A 24,093-nucleotide genomic window follows, 5' to 3' on the forward strand; every position below is an offset into this window, starting at 1 on the left:
CCTACTCACTGGCCACTACTACCGGACCATCTGTGAAGAACAAGGTGTACAACATTGATCCTTTGTTATCTGAATGCACGTCACTGCACATTTTCTACTGCAGAGGTTTAAGGCTTTCTGGATGTGTATTTCAAACTCTGTAGCAGATAAGCAGAATCACTGTTTAATCCTTTTGTAATATGGGAGGCTCTGACGAAATTTTATTCCTCACTTTGATTACACAGTTTGCAAACTGCAAATTAAATTGTGATCCGAGTCTATACCAGTGCTGAGTGTCCAGGATTCGCCTTGCAGACCAATATCTCATTTGGGAATCTCCATCTGACCACGATGTCATTCATCTGGAATCTTCATGTTCTCCAGGCCTCCTCGACGCAATACAATAAAAAGTGCCCTCTGCCACATATTTCACAGTGCTTTGTAGAGTAAAGATGAAGATGTACGGGACTGGTCGTCTAGTGTAAATGTTTATGATTGGATATGGAGAGGTCTCGCTATCAACTTGGACCATGGAAACTTTTCAGTCTGCCGTTACCCGAGGATTTACCTCTCAGTGATGTGAGTTGTCGCAAGGAACGACAGGTGATACGCACTCCAGGTTAAACTGTAGATCCCCTCTTCCCAACTGAATAAGTGGGGTAAGTTAAGGATGCACTAGTCGCCGATGCGGCGTCCAATTGAAAGAACTGCAAACAGATGGCTGAACATCCACCTTGAGCGACTTCCAGTCAGACATGTGACACGAATTTAGTTTTCCATTGTACCTGTAGTTTTATTATTGTACGAGGTCTGTTGAATAGATTCCGGAAATTCGCAATTTCGCACCGATAGTCTGTTGAAGCGAAATGCGGTTGGCATCCCTGCACACGCCTGTGTTTCATGTGTAAGTGCCGGAAGTTTCATTGTTGTGTGTCTCTTAGTAATTGTTCAGTGCTGTACTGAGTAGAGCGATGTGTCGCACAGTTTGCGGATTTCGAGATGACAGGGTTAGAGGAGCATCATGTCTGCATTACAGTTTGTGTGAAGCTCAAGAACACCTTTACAGGGACAAACCAAATGATGCAGAAAGCCTACGATGATGAATGCTTAAGGCTTACTCGATGTTACGAATGGTTCACATGGTTGAAAAATGGCCGACCGGAAGTTAAAGACCACGCTGGTTTAGGACGCCTTTCGACACCTACCAGTGAGCCTCGTGTCAGGAACGTCAACGAAATCCTGCGTGGCAATCGAAGACTGACTGCCCAAGAGATTGCAGAAGAATGTAACGTTCCAGTTGGACCATGTCATGAAATTCTGACACAGCATCTTGGAATGCTTCGTGTTGCCGCCAAGATTGTCCCATGGCTCATAAGCCAATACCAGAAAGACGTTCGCCTCGCAGTCTGGTGAAGAGCAATTGTGTCGCGCAAACGAGAACGGGGTGTGCCTTAAGAGAATCATAGCCAGTGGTGAGACATGGGTCTACGGTTATGAGCCGGCCGAGGTGGTCGAGCGGTTATAGGCGCTTCAGTCTGGAACCGCACGACCGCTACGGTCACAGGTTAGAATCCAGCCTCGGGCATGGATGTGTGTGATCTCCTTACGTTAGTTAGGTTTAAGTAGTTGTAAGTTCTAGGGGACTGTTGACCTCAGATGTTAAGTCCCATAGTGTTCAGAGCCATTTGAACCATTTCTACGGTTACGATGTTGAGACCATTGTTCAGTCTTCACAATGGTTCAGTAAAGGTTTTCCAGGACCAAAAGCTGCTCGTGAGGTCAGGTCGATTGTCGAAGCCATGCTCACGGATTTCTTTGAATTTGAAGGATAAGTTCATCACGAATTTGGGCCACAGGGTCAAACTGTTATGGAACTAACAGAGAAGTGTTGCGACACCTACGAGGAAATGTGAGAAGGAAACGACCCGAAATGTGTCGAGACACTTCGTGGCCCTTCCATCACGATGACGCACCAGCATATTCAATCTGTGTTGATGCGTGGCTATTACATAAAAAACGAAACCACTGTGCTCTTCGTCCTGCGTACTCTCCGACCTAGTACCTGCGGACTTTTTTTATTTCCAAAGTTGTAAACTCCGCTGAGGGGACAAAGATTTGAAATATATACGAGATAAAAGAAAATTCGCAGACGGCAATCCGCGAAATCGAGCAAGACGCGTACCAAGATTGCTTCCGGAAGTAGAAGCGGCGTTAGGAGTCGTGCATCAGTTGTGGGGGAGAGTATTTCGAAGGAGGCTGTGCACAATAAGTAACAGACAAGCGAAGAAAAATGTTGTGGACAAGGTTCCGGATTTGTTGAACAGATCTGGTACGCACGCTATACAGGGTAGTCCATTGATCGTGACCGGGCCAAATATCTCACGAAATAAGTGTCAAACGAAAAAACTACAAAGAACGAAACTTGTCTAGCTTGAAGGGGGAAAGCAAATGGCGCTATGGTTGGCCAGCTAGATGGCGCTGCCGTAAGTCAAACGGATATCAACAGCGTTTTTTAAAATGGGAACCCTCATATCTTATTACATATTCTTGTAGTAAGTAAAGAAATATGGATGTTTTAGTTGAACTACTTATTTCGCTTTGTGATAAATGACGCTGTAATAGTCACAAACATATGGCTCAATTTTAGACCAACAGTTGGTAACAGGTAGATTTTTTAAATTAAAGTACACAACGTTGGTACGTTTGAAGATTTTATTTCGGTTGTTCCAATGTGGTATACGTACCTTTGTCAACTTATCATTTCTGAGAACTTGTGCTGTTACAACGTGATTACCTGTAAAAACCACATTAATGCAGTAAATGCTCAAAATGATGTCCGTCAACCTCAATGCATTTGGCAATACGTGTAACGACATTCCTCTCAACAGCGAGTAGTTCGCCTTCCGTAATGTTCGAACATGTATTGACAATGCGCTGACGCATGTTGTCAGTGGATCACGATAGCAAATATCCTTCAACTTTCCCCACAGAAAGAAATCTGGGGACGTCAGATCCGGTGAACTTGCGGGCCATGGTATGGTGCTTCGACGACCAATTCATCTGTCATGAAATATGCTATTCAATACCGGTTCAACCTAAAGCGAGTTATGTGCCGGACATCCATCATGTTGGAAGTACATCGCCATTCTGTCATGCAGTGAAACATCTTGTAGTAACATCGGTAGAACATTACGTAGGAAATCAGCATACATTGCACCATTTAGATTGCCATCGATAAAATGGAGGTCAGTTATCCTTCCTCTCATAATGCCGCACCATACATTAACCCGCCAAGGTCGCTGATGTTCCACTTGTCGCAGCCATCCTGGATTTTACGTTGCCCAATAGTGCCTATTATGCCGGTTTACGTTACCGCTGTTGGTGAATGACGCTTCCTCGCTAAATAGAAAGCGTGCAAAAAATCTGTCATCGTCCCGTAATTTCTCTTGTGCCCAGTGGCAGAATTGTACACGACTTTCAAAGTCGTCGCCATGCAATTCCTGGTGCATAGAAATATGGTACAAGAGGAATCGAAGTCGATGTAGCATTCTCAACACCGACGTTTTTGAGGTTCCCGGTTCTCGCGCAATTTGTCTGTTAGTGATGTGCGGATTAGCCGCGTCAGCATCTGAAACACCTACTTGGGCATCATCATTTGTTCCAGGTCGTGGATGACATTTCACATGTGGCTGAACACTTCCTGTTTCCTTAAATAACGTAACTATCCGGAGAACGGTCCGGACACTTGTATGATGTCGTCCAGGATACCGAGCAGCATACATATCACACGCCCGTTGGGCATTTTGATCACAATAGGCATACACAACACGATATCGACCTTTTCCGCAATTGGTAAACGGTCCATTTTAACACGGGTAATGTATCACGAAGCAAATACCGTCCGCACTGGCGGAATGTTTCGTAATACCGCGTACAGTCTGTAAACTTTTAGATGGCACACCTCTCCCTAGTCCTAAATCGGTAGAAGTTGGTAAACGTCGGGAGGCTTCAGCAGGCACGCAGTTTCAACTGCTGCCAACATTACGTAGCTGACTGTGTTGTACAAGCTAGCCATAGTCGTCTGCTTCGTTATTGTTTTGCGCTGTACTGTTCTGCGTGTTTTTATTGCGCAGTTGTGCTAAACATGATCAAAATGAGCGAAGAGACAGTTGCTGGCCCATCTCGGGAGTCGCCAACAACCCCTACCGGTCGGCCTACGGCTAGAAGGAAACCAGTATTGCGCAGCGATGCTCGCAAAATTATACTGCGTGTGATTGAATGCTGCGAAAGGGAAAGGGAGCAGAAAAAATTGCTTCACCCCATTTACAAATCTGCAGTGAGAGCTGCTACATACACAGGGCAAAGCATGCGTAGCACTGGAAGATTCAAGCAGTTTTCCAAGAATCATCTTGGCGTATCACCACAAACGTCTGGCAAGAAAAGGTGAGTTTCCATTTCAGATATTTTGTTCGCGATCACTCTGAAGGAGCCCCCTATTTCGTCTGAATCACCTTAAATTTCATTTTCCCTTGCTACCGTATTGCTTTGTATGGAAACACCACTGGTCAATGTATTATTTCGAAACACATTCATATTACGGTACATTTCCAAATTTTTAAAAAAAAATACATGCAGTGCAGAAGGCATTTTCTTATAAATCTCTCTCTCTTTTAACTTAGGAAAAGAAGTGGAGAAATCGAAGTAATGATCGATGATTTCAACCAGCGTGTCATTCGCGACACGACAGCGGAATTTTATTCAGTGCGGAAGATTGTGCCTAGCCTGCCAACACTGCTTCCATTTCGAAGAACGACTCACCAAAGTTTCATTGCAATCGGATGAATGGTTTGTGAGCACATAGTAGATATATTTCAATGTACATGACGATTTCAGTTTCGTTTACAAACAACATTTAAAGTGAGTTTTACTTCCAAGCCTTTCGTCTGCTTTCGTGTATGCTTGACGCGCAATCTGTAGTGCCAGCTCTGCAACTGATAGGCGTGCCTTGTCCCCCCCCTCCCCCCCAACGGCTCCACCCCCTGCCCAGCCAATGCTTGCTTCCTCCTCTCCCTGCACCCCGCTCACAACTCTGCCGTCTTACAGTTAACACACTGTACTTTTACGTTTATGACTATTAAAGCGCCATCTACAACAAAGCGAAAAAAGTGGTCCAACTAAAACAGTCATATTTATTTACGTACTACACGAATATGTAAAAATGGGGGTTGGTATTTAAAAAAACCGCAGTTGGTATCGGTTTGACCTATGAAAGCGCCATCTAGCGGGTCAATCATAGCGCCATCTGGTTTCCCCCTTCAAGCTAGACGAGTTTCGATCATAGTAGTTTTTTCGTTTGATGCTTATTTCTCGAGATACACTCCTGGAAATTGAAATAAGAACACCGTGAATTCATTGTCCCAGGAAGGGGAAACTTTATTGACACATTCCTGGGGTCAGATACATCACATGATCACACTGACAGAACCACATGCACATAGACACAGGCAACAGAGCATGCACAATGTCGGCACTAGTACAGTGTATATCCACCTTTCGCAGCAATGCAGGCTGCTATTGTCCCATGGAGACGATCGTAGAGATACTGGATGTAGTCTTGTGGAACGGCTTGCCATGCCATTTCCACCTGGCGCCTCAGTTGGACCAGCGTTCGTGCTGGACGTGCAGACAGCGTGAGACGACGCTTCATCCAGTCCCAAACATGCTCAATGGGGGACAGATCCGGAGATCTTCCTGGCCAGGGTAGTTGACTTACACCTTCTAGAGCACGTTGGGTGGCACGGGATACATGCGGACGTGCATTGTCCTGTTGGAACGGCAAGTTCCCTTGCCGGTCTAGGAATGGTAGAACGATGGGTTCGATGACGGTTTGGATGTACCGTGCATTATTCAGTGTCCCCTCGACGATCACCAGCGGTGTACGGCCAGTGTAGGAGATCGCTCCCCACACGATGATGCCGGGTGTTGGCCCTGTGTGCCTCGGTCGTATGCAGTCCTGATTATTGCGCTCACCTGCACGGCGCCAAACACGCATACGACCATCATTTGGCACCAAGGCAGAATCGACTCTCATCGCTGAAGACGACCCGTCTCCATTCGTCCCTCCATTCACGCCTGTCGCGACACCACTGGAGGCGGGCCGCACGATGTTGGGGCGTGAGCGGAAGACGGCCTAACGGTGTGCGGGACCGTAGCCCAGCTTTATGGAGACGGTTGCGAATGGTCCTCGCCGATACCCCAGGAGCAACAGTGTCCCTAAATTGCTGGGAAGTGGCGGTGCGGTCCCCTACGGCACTGCGTAGGTTCCTACGGTCTTGGCGTGCATCCGTGCGTCGCTGCGGTCTGGTCCCAGGTCGACGGGCACGTGCACCTGCCACCGACCACTGGCGACAACATCGATGTACTGTGGAGACCTCACGCCCCACGTGTTGAGCAATTCGGCGGTACGTCCACCCGGCCTCCCGCATGCCCACTATACGCCCTCTCTCAAAGTCCGTCAACTGCACATACGGTTCACGCCCACGCTGTCGCGGCATGCTACCAGTGTTAAAGACTGCGATGGAGCTCCGTATGCCACGGCAAACTGGCTGACACTGACGGCGGCAGTGCACAAATGCTGCGCAGCTAGCGCCATTCGACGGCCAACACCGCGGTTCCTGGTGTGTCCGCTGTGCCGTGCGTGTGATCATTGCTTGTACAGCCCTCTCACAGTGTCCGGAGAAAGTATGGTGGGTCTGACACACCGGTGTCAATGTGTTCTTTTTTCCATTTCCAGGAGTGTATTTGGTGCGGTCACTATGAACGGACCACCGTGTAGTGCAGGGAAGTGGGTCAGCGACGTATTGCTGAGAGGGCGGCGGCTGTGGGTTGCAGGCGGGCGACATGTGGATCCTGGTGTCGGCGGTGGCGATGCACAAGCTGGTGATCACGTTCTGCGTGGGCGTGAAGCTGGTGGCGGCGGAGACGCGCGGCCCGCTGGTGGTGCTGTACATGGCGGTGTTCGCGGCGGTGACGCCGTTCGGCGTAGGGCTGGGGCTGCTGCTGGAGCAGCTGGGCCAGGGCAGCGTCAACACGCCGGCCGCCACCATCCTGCAGGCCATGGCGGGCGGCACGCTGCTCTACGTCGTCTTCTTCGAGGTGCTGCAGCGGGAGCGCTCCTCCGACAACGCCGGCATCCTCCAGCTCGCCGCCATCGCCTTCGGCTTCGCCCTCATGCTGCTCATCCAGTTCTGCAGTGAGTACACGGGCGCTTTTGTCTGCGTCGCTTTGACCATTTCCCTGTAACACTGGACCAGATCTAGTATACCAACGATGAACTTGGGCTCAAATGGCAGACTATATATGGCCCACACCTTGGAGTGGTCTGCTGCTGAAGGCACTCAAAATGTTTCATCAGACTATATCAATTCCAACCATGGTACAGCTCAAGTTGTCTGCTTTATGTAAAATTCTTCCAATCCATATGTGGCATACAGCAAACCAGTGCTTAACAGTTTTGGTTAAAAACAGTCTTGGTAGCAATTTTAGTGTTTTTACTTCTTCAACTACGCGTTTCGCCTTATTTAGGCATCTTCAGGTTGATCTTAATTTGGTGTTTCTTGAAACACTGTCTAAAGGATCGCTTTAAGAAATACTAAACTAAGATCAACCTGAAGATGCCTAAATAAGGCGAAACGCATAGTTGAAGAAATAAAAAATGCTACCAAGACTGTTTTTAACCTATACTCCTTTATGTAACATCATACTGTGTGTTCTTTTGTCAAAAACTGATTCCGTGGCAGTGTACAAAATATAGGTTGACTCTTACACAGAAGATTACAGGAACTAGCCACTTTTTACACTGCTACTAGGCGTGTTTTTTAACTAAGTACCGTTTTGAAATTTAAAAAAAAGATGTGCTAAGATATCTCAATAATTTTATTTTTACATAAAAGCCTGCACCTTAATCTAGTTTTCTACATAATTTCCGTAATATTGTGGCACTTGTTATAACGTTGTACCAGTTTTTGAATACCCTCGTCATAGAAGTCTGCCGCCTGACTTGTTAACCATTCCATCACCACTGTTTTGACTTCGTCATGAAGACGCTGACCGCCCAGGTGTTTCTTCAAGTGCAGGAACACATGGTAGTCACTGGGCGCAAGATCGGGGCTGTACGGAGGATGATCTAGAGTTTCCCATCGAAAACATGTGATAAGATCTTTGGCCTGATTCGTCACATGCGGACGGGCATTGACTTGCAGCAAAACGATGCCCTGGCTCAACTTCCATGGACTGTTGCTTTGATCCTGGTGTGACGTAGGCCACCCATGTTTCATCGCCCGTAACAATTTGGCCTAAGAAATCATCGCCGTCGTTGTGGTACCGCTCAAGGAAAGTCAATAGACATCCGTCAACATTTTCGGTACCCAACGTGCTCACAATTTTGCGGTAACTCAAGTGCTCGGTCACAATGCCATACAAAACAATACCAGAAACATTAGGAAACTCACCCCGCAAGGAGGAAATCGTAAATCGTCTGTTTTCCCTCACCTTATTGTCCACTTCCTGCACCAAACTTTCATTAACGACCGAAGGGTGCCCACTCTGTTGTTCATCATGCACATTTCTGCGGCCATCTTTATATGCTCTCACACATTTTTACCATTCCATCATTCATAATGTTTTCTCCGTAAACTGCACAGATCTCACGATGAATATCCATCACTTTTAGGCCTTTAGCACTAAGAAATCTTATAACAACCAGTATTTCGCAGTCGGCGGGACTCACGATTATCGGAGGCATCTTAAACACTCAGCACACAACGTAAACAAGGAAGAATCAGACTGTAATGGCATCAGTGCGTAGATTAAGATACAGGCTTTTTTGTAAAAATAAAATAATTGAGATATCTTAGCACGTCTTATATAAATTTCAAAACGGTACTTACTTAAAAAATACGCCTCGTAATTATTTATTTAAATAGGTTCATCTTCAGACGGCTAGTTCACGTTTTACATTAGCTTTCGCCTTTTGTTTCCCCAGTTGACGAAATTCCCTTGACGTGGTGGTGCCTGCAACCAAAAGAGGATGTGAGCCAATGTCCTTTCAACTGTAATTGTGCCTCACAACGATTTTAAGTGATGTAAACAAATTATTAAAGGGAAGATATTTAATAATTATTAAAGGTGACATGTTTAATAATTTGTTTGCGTCATTTAAAATCGTTGTGAGGCACAATTACATTTAAAAAGACATTGTCTTACATCCTGTTTTGGTTGTAGGGCACCACCGCCTAATGGAAATTTCGTCAATGGGGGAAGCAGAGGACGAAAGCTAATGTAAAACATTGACTAACCGTCTAAAGATGAACCTGTCGGTTCGAAACCAGTAAAGTCGCTGTTTAAATAAATAAGCATTGTTAGCACTGCAAGAAGTAGCCGGTTGCAGTAATCTTCTATGTAAGAGTCAACCTATATCATACCGCGTACTTTGAAATATGACAAGTAGTATTAAACCTCAACCATCACCTTTAAGGGGGAATGACAGGGTGACGGACGAAAATATTGCTCAAATTCAGGATTTCTTTTCTCCGTGCTGGAATATAGCAAACAAATGGGATATGCTGCAATAAAGAAAGCATACATTGAAGTTTTTATAGAATTTTTTATCAAAAAATATTAATATCTTCATTGTGCAATTGGTATTTTCCAGAGGCAGCACTGAAAAGAGGTAAAGTGACGATTGTCACTGTACCTACGGTTGTGCTTATCTGAAACATAAACTTATCATATCACCCTGATCCTTACAAGTGTAATTTTAGTTCAACGTAGGGATCTGCAAAAAAAGGGTTGGCGAAATTATAGAGACTGGCCCCCTCTTGTTTGGTGGAAAAAGTACTGAATACCGACGTAAAAAAAGTTGGCTACAATTAATTGATGAGAATTACATTTGCTTCATAGGAGACCAAAATCCCTTGAAACCGTATGAAAATTTGCAGCGTGGCCGACGACTACTATACCACAAAACTGGTTTTGAGAAAAACGCGCTTAAAGTGTGACAAGTATTTACCATTAAAAAAAAGGGACAACCCTTGAAACTTACGTGATATCATCGACGCCTGGTCCATAATAACTATCACCCCGGCTAGTGGATGGCCACTGTCTGCTACTTTGACCTAATAAGCCCTCATTTTCGTCCTCAAAGCCCTTTTCGTAACTGACCGAATCGCCGCTTTCGCCTCTACCTTCACAGAATGGGAGCGTGTCATCGTCGATTTTGATTTAAACAGCGTTTGCCACGTACGTTAATGAAGTCTGGCCTACACTGAATACACATACGTCCAAATTAGAAGGAATGTTGACAATTTCGATTCGGCTGGATGTTATTTTTGGAGCGTATCTCCAAATGAGACTATTGAAACTTTCATTCACATTTTGAGTAAAACCGCACAAATAACTCTCCAGCAAAACAAGTTTACTAAAAAGCGGTATAAATAGGGGTGATGGCATCGATAGCGACTTGTGGATATGACGTTTTGTGTTGTGCACACTCGGCTTCAAACGCTCACAGAGTCGTTACTTTTTGGAGCTTCTCCATAATATTTTGGAGAATAATTCTTCAAAGTGTATATACTCGTACATCACCTTGTCATTCCCCTTTTACAAATCAAGCAGCGATCAGGAAAGTTGGTGATAAGGCTATGGTGCTAGTCCTTCTTTACATATCCAATGCGACTCATTTTTCCCCAAAGATGGATGCCCTGAACACGACTTTGGTTGCAGAGTCTGCAGTTAGGAAACGTTTCCCTAGATAATTGAATCATCGTCATTCTGGAAATGCGTGCTGTGCAGTTACTCTCCATTTGTGGAAAGAAGAATGAGTCACTGCAGAGCACAACAGTAGAATAAGGTATTGAATCAGAACTTGACGCCCTAAATAAACAGTGTTCGTGTCTTGTGCAGAATGAACTGGAGTGTTGCTCTCGAATCAAAACATCCGCTTAGACTCCTTTCTGCCTTAACATCCTCCCTTAAACTCGCCAGGAGATTTTGGCGATATGCTCCGTGACTGGTTGCTCTTTACCAACATAACCAATTAGCAACATATCAAGCCAGTCAAAAGAACATTCAGCATTAGTGTTTTTGATGATAAATATTTGTATTGTATAGTTGGCGGTGAATCCATGTTCCCACTTCTTAGTATGTTGTAGTCTCTTTGTGACAATGAAATCATTAACAAGCGAGGAAGTGGGAGTGGTAAGACGCCAGGGCACAAAATACACGTCACTTACAAAATCTTTGTTTAATAAGTAGTTAATAATATGTGGAATTTGACAAGCTTGAACGAACACAATTATTCTTAAGGTGCCAAAAAACTCGGCAAAAAAATTGTAATTTAGATTCGATGGATGTTAATTTGACTTTCCAAATCATGAGCTTACGTGCAGTTTCACCTCAATCACGTGGTTCTGTTTAAAAGAAAATCCGTAAGATACAGACAGAATGACATTCCAGTTAACAAATGTTTCAAGGTAATACATCAAGCGTGAATGAACTCTTGCTTAACACATGAGTTAACACCTGTAAACGCCCCGTAAAGCAACAGGCAATAAACAACAATAAGAACAAAGTAAAATACGACCTTCATTTAAATCAGATGAAAAATATTTAAGCTTTTATAAAAAGGTATCGGTTGTCACCTTAAAGATCTCGATATTAGGGACAAATAATCAAACATTGAACTAAGCAGAATGCAAGCCTCAACCAAAAGAAACTGTGGCAATCTACTTAGCTTGGTTTTAGCTTTTGGTAACGCATGATAGTTATATAAAAGAATGTATAAATACAAAGGACAAATAATCAAACATGGAATTAAGCAGAATGCAAATCTCAGCCAAAAGGAACTGTGGCAATGTACTTAGCGGAGTTTTAGCTTTTAATAACGCATCATAGTTATATAAAATAATGTATAAATACAACTTAAACAAGAGGGCCCTCATGCCTTAAATTAAAACAGCCATAAATTACAAACAGGGCTCATATCCGACAACAGGAGGTATACATGAACCATTACAACACTGTAAGTTAGTCACGTCGGAACCGGTAAACTCTTGAAATGAAACCTGGGTTAAATCACACTTAAAAGAGCATAACACTCACGTAATAAACATAAACATGGTCCGCAGTAGGCTCTAATGCGATGTTTAGTTAATCGTGCGATTAGCTTATCACGACTAATCGTTATTGTCAAACACATTTGTCACGCCTGTATTTCATGTCATTTTCAATACTCGTAATTACAAGTAAAAAGTAGCCACATTCCGTCGTTTTCTGAACTCTGCTCTACGTACATGGTAACCATGTATATCGAGCAGAGTTCAGAATACAGTCTTAAAAGGTGTCACTGTAGTGTGGATCCTTTCATAAAACGAAGGAATGTGGCTATTGTTTACTTGTAATTAATAGTAATTTGGAAATGACATGACATACAGATGTTACAAATGTGCTTGACAAAAACGCTTAGTGGGAAGAACTCTAATCGGACGATTGCATAAACATCGCATTACAGCCTACTAAGGACCATGTTTACGTTTATTAAGCGTCTGGAGGCTGTAGAGCCCTACAAATACGGGGTGTTCGAATAGTCTTTCCTCAGTGCCGTATGATTGTTAGCAGCGCATGCCGTATGCCGTTTTAATATACCGAAATGAAACTCAGTGAAATACAAGTTATTAATTTATTGAATAGTCACTTTTACTTACAGATTTTCAAACTAAATGTCGAAAGTGTCCTCCCTGTTCTTGAATATACAATTCAATTCGTCTAATCATGTTTCCAAACACAAGCAGTAACATTTCTTTTGTAACAGAAGCAGTAAAAGTGGATATTACAGTTTTCAATTCATCGATGGAGTTTGGACGGTTTTTTCACACAGTTACTTTCTCTGCATCCCAGAACAAAAATGCAGGTGGTATTCGGTCAGACGATCGTGGAAATTATGTGAAATTTTGCGATCACCAAAAACATAAGCAAGCAATGACATTGAAAAGCGAGCTGTATGCGCGGTTGCATCATCTTGTTGAAAATAACCGTTCAGTATTTCACTTAACACAAGTACCCCTACAAGTGAGTACAGAATATCACTGCAGTATCATTGTGCGTTTTTTTTTTTTGTTGAAAAATATGGGACCCACAATCCTACGTCTAGAAATTGCAATCCAAACTCCTATTTACACAGAATGAAGTGGTACCTCATGAATACACAATGGATTTGCAGTACTCCTCATACGAGCACTTAACGAGTTCATGTACCCGCATAAATGAAACCACGCCTCATCAGTGAAAAACGTTTCATTAAGAATGTCCCTTCCATTTTGTTGAACGAAATTTTTCAACCATTGACAATGATGCAGTTTCTTGCCATGGTCAGTATTTTTCAGTTCTTGCATGACTGTCACATTGTATGGGAAAAGTTCTAATTTTTTCCTTACTGCTGTGTGGGCTGTTCCGACACCACTAACATCGATTTCCTGGGCAAGTTTTCTTACTGACTTCTTCGGACTCATTGAAATTTTATCGGAAATATCGACTAGTTTATCCTCAGTCAAAACGCTAGGACGACCACTTCTCGGTGCATCTGTCACTGAGCCCGTACTTCGAAATTTGTTAATCAGATCTCGCACAGTATCGCAATGTGGGAATATTGGTTCAAATGGCTCTGAGCCCTATGGGATTTAACTTCTCAGGTCATCATTCCCCTAGAACTTAGAAAACTACTTAAACCTAACTAACCTAAGGACATCACAAACATCCATGCACGAGGCAGAATTCGAACGTGCGACTGTAGCGGTCGGGCGGTTCCAGAATGTAGCGCCTAGAACCGCTCGGCCACTCTGGCCGGCTGGGAGTATTTTCTCCGAGAAAACTGAATTAAATGTTTGACGAACTGAAACTGTGTATTTACCGCCAGCTTTGAACACTTGTTCTATTAAAAACACACGTTCTTCAATGGTTAGCATTTTAATAGTGACAAAAACGAAGCAAACGAACAAAGAAACTAAATTTAAACGTTCACGTCAACACGTAACGACACACACCAATGATACTACTGACGCTGGCTGAGATAAACGAAACAGTGGAATGTTGGGAGAGTCCACTTGAAGGGAAGTAACCTAGGCAGGAGAACTATCATACAGCACGCACAGCTATCAATAATAGGGCACTGCGGAGAGACTTTTTGAACACCCCGTAAAAAATTTTATAACACACACAGTTTAAACTATTTTACGTCACAGCAGACAGCTCTGGATAACTGTTCGTGCATCCAACATAGGAAGTTGCTCACCAAATAATTCCAACAAACACCGATGAATAAGTGTCACTAATCTCGCTTTGCCCTTGACTTAGGTAGACTAATATAGCAGACAAACTTCCAACGCCGCATTCCTCGAAATTCGATTGACGTGCTTCTCCGCCGTGTAAGTTGGTAGAAGACAGAATTGCACACCGCCTGAGAGTCGTATTCCACTTCGGCAAATGCCCACAGCATCCACGTGCCACGTGTGCGCCAACACTTGTCCTTGGATGGCCAACGAGCGAGAGAGCGCTCATACGCAACGCAGTTAAGTTCGCGCGGTGGAGAGCACGCGCTTCAGCCGTCGCGGAACGTGAAGGAGGTGCTCTCTTAGCTAGACAAAGGGATTATATCACGGTTTCAAATTCATCTCGAAGTACCGCAAGTGTCAGTCACGGTGGTACACTCAGCACTCTTCCATGGGGATTAGGCAGCTAAAGAAGTCGTATGCATTGACCTGGCGCAGATGCAACATTTCTACCTTTTGCCTTGATTCAGTGGCCTCTTCGAATGGATGTAACTAGTCGAGGAACCCAGTAAGAGACGAACTTTTTCAGGCACAAAATGTGCAAAAGTGAGCCGTGACTGATTCTCAGTTTTCTCGCTATCGTCTCGATTGTGGTACACTGGTCTGACGATGAGTACTGGAGCCTCTTCCCATTTCCCGTTCTTCACAGAGAAATGGTCTGGCTCACCGTTCTTCCTCATCCACACATATTTGGCCATGCTGCAAGCGACTGCGCACTTAACTATTCTCGTAATATGATGGTGCATTGTTACTGTACACTTCCACACGAACTGAGCAAGGATTGATGAAGTGTTGTTTCCCCTCAAACCGCGAGGTCACGGGTTTGTCTCTCTGTGTCGTCGTTTTGTTTCGGCAACGCTGCTAGAGCCTGTAGATCACTTCGACGAATAAACAAAGAAGATCCAAAAACCAGATACTCGTAAATTACGAGGCACTGCTGAAAAGTAATGCCGCCGTCTATTTTACGTGAAACCGCATAAAACTTTTTAAATAAAACAAATGTTATTAACATTCTACATCCTTATACTTCATGTCCACACTTTTATTTCTCAACATAGTCACCCTGGAGACGAACATATTTCCTCCAACGTGAGACCAGTTTGTTGAAACAGTCGTACAGAATGCTTGACTTTGTAGCCAGAACCACAATCTCACCTCTGCCTGCACCGCTTCATCACAGTGAAAGTGAAGTCATCGAAGGAGTCTTTTAACTTTTGGAAACCAATGAAAATAGAGACTATGTCGAGGTTGATAGACGACAGTCAATCCTAGGCATAGGACTGTTGCAGATATCGCAACGCTCTTGTGTTGTCTGGCACCGCCATACTCAAGAAGAGAGTGTTCCATGTGTGGACGAACTCTTCGAATTCGAAACTCGATTACGTGACATAGTGACAGAGGGCTGCAAACATGTACACGTAAAGATTAAAGATGTATAACGCCAACAATGTTTGTTTCGTTCAAAAAGCTTCGACAGTTTTCACTTAAAAAATTCGGAGGCATTACCTTTCAACACACCCTTGTACAGTCCACCTGTCCACATTTCAGCCCCCCTGTACTGAAAAATAAATTCATACTCGCTACATAGAAAGGAGTAATGTACTAAGGATAATAAATTAAAAATTCAATATTTTAAATAATCAGTTATCTGTTGTTTCACATGCTCAGTATCTTTCATAAAGCACGTTATTTTGTAATACAGTAACCAGCACCTGGCACAGTTTCGAGCCTAAGTCTCGTCGAAATACCTTTTCCTGTTGATTACTGTTCTGAAACTGATAATTCAAAAGTAATGCTTATTGCGCCCCTAAAAGTGGTAAATCTTTATGCAGCTTGCCACACTGATTGATATACGACGGGCAGCGCACAAACGCGATAGACTGAAACGGAAGACGCTTTTGCAGTTGACATGGAAGTTCATTTCTACCAGTTCTTCTGTTGTGTGCTTTTTTTCGTTGTTAATTTGATTGTGGCTGCTCTTTCAGGCTGAGAAATTACTAAAAATTACTCAGTGTTTTCTAAAGAGAGAAATTCGGTACGATTGAAACATGGTTCTAAAGTAACAATTGCGTCAGAATTCGGAGAATTTCGTGTGGCAGTAGGAAAACAAAAGTTGTCGAAGTAACTTGCGGAAATTTCACTCTGCTGTTGGGCGGATACAGATTTCCTCGTAGCGAAATGAGGAAAACTGATTGGCTATGCGTGATGACTGGGTGTTGTGTGCTGCCCTTAGGTTACATAGGTTTAAGTAGTTCTAAGTTCTAGGGGACTGATGACCATAGATGTTAAGTCCCATAGTTCTCAGAGCCACTGGAACCATTTTTGTTCACGTGGAAGTCCCATCCGACGCAGTTCGTATACGGTCAGAGACATCCGATTTTGTCGCCGAGTGGTCGAAAATGAGGAAATGCGTGACAGATCAAATGATTCCATAGCTTTTACGACAAGGAAAAATTTTATGACAAGGGAAACTACTATTCGCCCGTTAACATAAAAAAATACACATATAATACTACAAGTTGCCCTATGTATGGCAGGTGGCCGAATGAAATGATCAAGTTAACCACTAAAACAATAGAGAAGTATAACAAATCTAGACTAAAAAAATACACACACAAAAGAATACGTATCAAACTACATGCAGGCACAACAACACAAACAAAAGAAGAACTAAAAGCAAAGTGACGGCTAGCAACACTACATACAGTAAACAGACCAAACGATAAAGTGGAAGAGAGGTGTTAAGTCGAAATTTGTTTGTGAAATAAGACATCCTGTGTACGAAAATCATAAAACTCCAGAACGGGACATGATTACTAATAAGATCGCAGGTCGTAAGTAGAAACAAATATTAATTTAACATCACGAAACTTGTGCTACGGAAAGTTGTTTCTCTCCTACAACAGAATAACATAAGACAGTAATATAGTAGAAAACACGAACTCATTATCGAACGCGGTTACTATATATATAGAAATGTTTCACAAATGAAAAGAAGCGAAAGGTGCTTGCACCATAAAAAGGGCCCTCCATCTAGTTGTATTAGACGAACAACATCGTAAGAGTATTAATAAATGATCGAAGAGATGATTTTAGTCCTCTACAAATGCATTATAATGGTTATTAAAGGTGTCTAATTCTACGAAACAAAGTGTGGCTACCCGGTTCGATGGTTTAGTGGGTGAACAACAGACTACAAATCCAAAGTTAGTTCCTCACTTGGTTCTCGACTTTTTGCTTATACATCTCTCTTTTCCCCTGTGACAGTCATTTGTTAACGAGAAAAATGTCAAGTTGTACCATAGTTCGCTATCTGCGTTTACTGTAGACGTGTCTATAGCGGACTGGATGTCACAGTTCGGATATCGTAAGGACGCGCGGCATATCACTTCTAAAGGAACCATTCCTGGTAAAATACTGCAGTGTTGAAGCGAGCCATCAGGTTGAGGACGGGTTTCCTTTTATTGCAAAATATGTTTAGTGTCATATTATTCAATGTTTTTATTATTCCTGGTAAGGATGTACCTCAACTACATGTTTCTATTCTTATGTTTCTACTTTAGAAACCCTGTGCTCTGTACCAAAAAAAAAAAAAAAAAAAAAAAAAAAAAAAAAAAAAAAAAAAAAAAAAAGTTTTACTAACAAAAAATTATCGTTTGAATTAGTTATTAAACCGTGAAACTGACAAGTGATTTTCGATTTTACAGATAGTTAATGAAGAGCTACAGAGACTAGTAGAGGAGTTTTGAATCGTGGGACATAACTCTGGGGAAGTGGAACCATTAACTATGTTCAGAGTCACACAGATTAAATATTAGGCCAATCGATATGGGTTTTGTGGTAGAACTTGCGTAAAGGAAGGAACAGGTTACTGTGACACGTCCTGGGGCAGCAAGAAATGGAAGGAAGTGTCAGGAGTGAGGAGGGGGAAAAAGTCTAGAGGGAGACAAAGGCTTGGATATACACGGTACAGTCACATTAAAGTGACCGCCACCAATGATCGTGTCAAAGTGCAATAATCACTCACAGACAGCAGACGGCAGCGCTATCAGCATAGATTATATAAAGTGAGTTCGGGGGACACGGAAAACAGTGCAGTCGTTGTCGAAATGCGGAAAGGGAGTGATTTATGTGACGTCCAAAACAACGTGATCATTGGCTGTCGGGCCAAAGGTGGAAGAATTCCCGAAACTGCTAAGTTTGTAAAGTGTTCGCGTGCCACCATAGTTAAAGTACAACGTGCATGGCAAAATAGTGCTAACCAAAACCGTCACTGAAGCAACTGTCTCGCATCACGAGTCATAGGGGTAAACGACGGCAGCAGAGATGTGTAAGTACGAACAGACGTGAAGCTGTTTAGCAACTGACCACAGAGATGAAACAAGGGGCGACCAACAGCGCCTCCTCAAAGACCGTTCAAATGGTTCAAATGGCTCTGAGCACTATGGGACTTAACATCTGAGGTCATCAGTCCATTAGAACTTAGAACTACTTAAACCTAACTAACCTAAGGACATCTCAAACATGCATGACCGAAGCAGGATTCGAACCTGCGACCGTAGCAGTCGCGCGGTTCCGGACTGAAGCGCCTAGAACCTCTCGGCCACCGCGGCAGGCCAACGACCGTTCAGCGAGTGATTCTGCGTTTGGGCCTCTGCAATCGGAGCCTAGTTCATGCACCCGTGCCGATCGCTGTGGCCGAGCGGTTCTAGGCGCGGTTTCGGACTATAGCGCCTAGGCGGTTCTAGGCGCTTTAGTCCGAAACCGCGCCGCTGCTACGGTCGCAGGTTCGAATTCTGCCTCGGGCATGGATGTGTGTGATGTCCTTAGGTTAGTTAGGTTTAAGTAGTTCTAAGTCTATGGGACTGATGACCTCAGATGTTAAGTCCCACAGTGCTCAGAGCCATTTGAACCATTTGACCCATGTACCCATGCTGACAGCTCTTCATTGGTAGCGAATGCTGGAATTTGCGCGTCAGTACAGGAACTGGGCGTCCAAGGAATAGTGACAGCTGGGCTTTCCACATGCATCACGTTTTATCCTTCGTCGGTCTGAAAGCAGACACACAGCAACAATCGTCAGGAGGGTACAGGCTGCAGGAGGGACCGTTACGGTCTGGGGACCGTTGGTATTCCCTGTATGATCTGGTCATTCTGGAAGGCACACTGGGTCAACAGAAGTATTCATTTATCCTTTGGGACATCCTCCACCCCCACACGCAGTTTGTTTGTCCTCGGCGCGATGTATTACACAGCTCGCAGTGTACTTGCGTGGTTCGAAGAACATCAGGATGTGTCTACTGTACTCCGCTGGCCTCCAGACTCCCCAGATTAAACCCAATAGAGGATCTGTAGAACCACCTCGATCAGGCTCTTCACAACATGGATCCTCAACAGAGAAACTTAGCGCAGCTGACCAAGGCACTGGAGTGGGCATGGCTCCACATCTCTGTTGGTCCTGAGCGAGGTGGTGCAGTGGTTAGCACACTGGACTTGCATTCAGGAAGATGACGGTTCAAAATCTGACTCCGGCCATCTTGATTTAGGTTTTCCGTGATTCCCCTAAATCGCTTCCGTCAAATGCCAGGGTGGTTCCTTTGAAAAGGGCACAGCCAACCCTTCCCCAATCTTCCCTTACCGGTGGGACCGATGACCTCGCTGTTTGCTCCTCGCCCCAAATCAACCACCCAACCAATACCTGTTGGTGATTTCCAAAACCTCGCAGCTGTCCGCGTTTCAGAAGGTGGTTATTCAGGCTTTTAACATTAGTGTGGGTGGACAGGGTAGTATATAGTTCCGAACCGATGTAAGTTTTCAGAAATCATGTATTGATGGAGACACTTGCCAGAATGGGGAGAGCTACATCGTATTGGGCTTCAGAGCACAACAAAGATAACTGTTCTCACGGTCTGGACGGTGGAGACAGAGAGTGACCTTTTTCCCAGCAGGCCATTCTGAACCGGCGATACCTGCGTCTTGAACGCCACGCGCAGCGACGGGGGTTTGGGTTGCGTAACTCGGGAGCCCTTTCACATTTGCGGCTCGGAGCGACAGCGGAATGCAGCTAGCTGTCTCACTGTGTCACGGCCCGGCTGCGACCTTGGCACACCGGCTGTCTATCTGGTCCACGGCGTCTGGCTTTGACAGCTGATGATTGGTCGCTAAACTCGGTCTGGCACACTTCTTACAGCAGTCGAAAATGCAAAGATCTCTCTCTCCTCTGCGGCCAACTTGGCATTAAAATAACGAAAGATGGATTGTATTAATCTCTTTGCACGAATTGCCGTAGCGAGAGACACTACTTTGAGTAGCCCCCAGAACTTTACTGTCATATACAAAGTGACCCAATTCGGTGGTGTCAACATTACACTGATGAATCCCAAACTATGTTGAGATGAGGAACCAACAGTAAGTAAAGATTTCGACATGTTCAGATCGACCTTAGTTTACGTAAAATGGTATTACTGCGACCCTCTTCTACTAACGTAGATTCAAAAATGGACGACTCCCGTGAATAGAGTTACCTGGTAGTCGTTTCTTGTCCAGAGTTGTTGTTTCATGGCTTCATACGTTGACTGTTCTAATCATATAACTAACAAAGATTTCGAATATTGTTTGCTTATTATTTATCAGTAAAAAAGTATTTAAAAAAAACACGATTACAGTACGCTGAAAGATCTCGCTGCGTCAGCGTCGCCTCTTCGCCCTAGGGAAAAATAATCTTAAAAACCTGCTCATCTGGAGAAGTCAAAGCGTCTGCTTGCTACACTCGTCGAAAGTATGTCAAGACTTTCTCCGCGACTGCAATTACGTTTCAAGTTTTATGGGTACGCTGTGACTCTTCTTTAAGAAGTAAATAGAAATTGTGTACTTAAAGGGCACTCTCCACCCCTTCTAGCCGCTATATGCATGTACAGGATAGGTCAAAAGTCACTTCTCATCGTAACCCAGTTGAATACAAAAGAAGTAATTGGAATTATGAAATGACTGAGTACTTTACTGAAGCTACTGGGTAATTTGCAACATTCTTTTACGAACTGTTTACCATGTCACTTTCGTCTGACGATCAGGGACAGCGAAGCACTCTTGTTTACAGCACCGTTTATTAGGATCAACGTTTTCAAAAAAAATTGTAAATAGCTTCTTTCAAATTCTAAATTGTTGTATATGAAATTCTCCCTAAAGAAGTTCTAGAAATAGCTTGTTCGAGAGATAACGGACGAATAGACTTTTTAGAACTCTTGATAAAATAAGCAAGGTGGCGCAATGGTTAGCACAATGGACTCGCAGTAGGGAGGACGGTGGTTCAAACCCGCGTCCGGCCATCCTGATTTAGGTTTTCCGTGATTTCCTTAAATCGCTTCAGGCAAATACCGGGATGGTTCCTTTGAAAGGGCACGGCCAAGTTCCTTCCAGATCCTTCACCAATCCGATGGGACCGATGACCTCGCCGTTTGGGCCCCTCCCTCAAATCAACCAACTAACTCTGGATAAACGCTTGTAAAACTTTCTGCTTAATCACTTATTGATGGGCTACCTGGCCTGTGCAATCTGCTGCAGAAGCACTTTTTTTCAGATATGTGGGACCACCTCGATCAGATTCTTCACACCATGGATCCTCAAGACAGTCTTCCTTGTAGACTGAACGGTGTTGAAATTATTATACCACTCCTTTATTTAAATTGTAGCCATTCTTGCCACGTTTTTAAAGCGAAAACTGTTTCTTCATTAGTTAACATCTTCACAACAGGTTAGAACAAAAAAAGAACATTGTTAGAGATGTGTGATGTAACCCCATTGCACTCTGCTGTTCGTATCAGTAATTATCTGATAAAACATAGCAGTGCGCTCTGGTACATGTATTTACAATTATCACAAACAAGATTACCATAATGTTTTTAATGGGCTACGATGGGTAGGGAATTTTGGCCCACCCCGTATATAAAGCATAATACTGTCCTTTACCTCTAGTACACAGCTTCACGGTGCGCCGTGAGTAACTGGCTGCCTATACATTTTACGGTTACCCTCTGTATCATACGTTCATTATGAAAGAGGAAAAACGGTTTGTAAATGTTTCTTAAATAATTATTTTAACTACGTTAAGTGATACCGATACCTGTTTCCACTAGGAAAAATAAAATACTGCGACTCGGGACTGTAGCAGATTTTTGTTTTTTTTTTTTTTCTAGTTGTGTTGGTCGCTGTTCCTACCGGCAGTATACAGGTAATGTGAATGCCTGCTGGCTTGCAAAGGCACTTGACGGGATAATGTGGCAAGTATTAGAGCGTGTAGAGGTATGCACAGCTTACCGGAAACTTTACGCTCCCCGCTCAGGGTAAAGCAACCTATTAAGACATTAACATGATCATAATTTCGTTACTGGCTTTTGACCGTTAAGTGTACAGCACGTAGATTATTCACGGAATTTGCACAATATTGAAGAATATTATGGGAACATTATCATGCAACATCAGTTAGTAAGTGTTATTAGAACAATACAGGATGTTTCACGTATACGATGTCTCTACCGCCGCGTGGGAATTGATACGCCCGTACGCAAACCATAGCGGTGCATGGCGAACGCTGCGTTACGATGCTCGAACATTAGCCGATAATGAAATAGGCAAGAAAACAGCTGCCTCAAGAAAAGCAGACGAAAAAATCGTTGCAGCATTTAGCAGTTGGGTCTGGTGAGTCTCTTAAGCCGCAGTATATTTGCATCGAGTAGGTTTAGTTTAGTCACCAACATACCTTGATTTCAGCTGCACCCTTATCAGCCGAAATATCTGAAAAAGAAACAATTTTCTGCTGGGTACACTCCCGAAAGATGATTGAATAAGACTGCTACAGTTTATAGAGTGCCTCCAAACCAAACTAATATCAAATATCGATGCTTGGGATAACGTTTTCTGTCATTCTGTTCTGGAATGTAATTCTTCCCGTATCATGAGACACACTGAGAAAGTACTATAGAAAATAAGCGGAGAAATGGACCTGCAAGCTGCTGAAGTCGAATCGAAGTCTGGAATGATGGAAGCCACGAGACATTTATTTATTTGTAATGAATAATGACTACCACACAGTAATTTTCGTGCATATTGATGTATACCAAAAGGAATACTGGACTTTGAGTATTGCCTTGAAAATATACGACAACTCTTTTTTTCTATATGTATTCCACTATGCGTCTTCCTCTACAATTTTTTGCCCTGTACAGCTCCCTCTAGTACCACGGAAGTCATTCCCTCACCTTAAGTTTCTCTCTCTTGTCATTACTTCCGTCTTTCTTCGATTAATTCTCAACCTATAATCTGTTCTCTTTAGACTGTTCGTTCCACTCAGCGGATCATGTATTTCTTCTTCACTTTCACTCAGGATAGTATATCATCAGCGAATCGTGTCATTAATCAAAGAAATTAATTGTTTTCGGACTGAGAATATATTCAAGAATTCTGTAGCAAATTAATGTTAAGGAAATTGGTCTGTAATTTTGCAGGTTTGTTCTTTTGCCCTTCTAATATACTTGCGGAAGGTGAGACAATGTTTCGTACAGAAGTCAGGACATCTCGTAGCTATACGTCGTAGTTAAATTATTTCACGTGCGGCGCTATTGCGGACCCATGTTTACTGGTAACCTTTCCCTTCTAATATCTTATAGTTTCAACTATGTCAGTTTTCCCTGTGAATTCTGATGCACCCTGTTTTTTGCATCTGCCTGTAACCACAGGA

General features: G+C 43.4%; 1 protein-coding gene across 1 annotated transcript in view; it reads left to right on the top strand.

The window, feature by feature from the left end:
• Window positions 1-24,093, top strand: part of LOC126291516 (uncharacterized) — a 632,182-nt gene that overhangs the window by 142,369 nt on the left and 465,720 nt on the right. The window contains exon 4 of the mRNA XM_049985057.1: window positions 6,871-7,231. Coding sequence (XP_049841014.1) covers window positions 6,871-7,231 — 361 coding nt within the window. The remainder of the gene's footprint in view (window positions 1-6,870; window positions 7,232-24,093) is intronic.

The sequence above is a fragment of the Schistocerca gregaria genome, chromosome 1 (assembly GCF_023897955.1).
Source record: "Schistocerca gregaria isolate iqSchGreg1 chromosome 1, iqSchGreg1.2, whole genome shotgun sequence".
Taxonomy (NCBI): domain Eukaryota; kingdom Metazoa; phylum Arthropoda; class Insecta; order Orthoptera; family Acrididae; genus Schistocerca; species Schistocerca gregaria.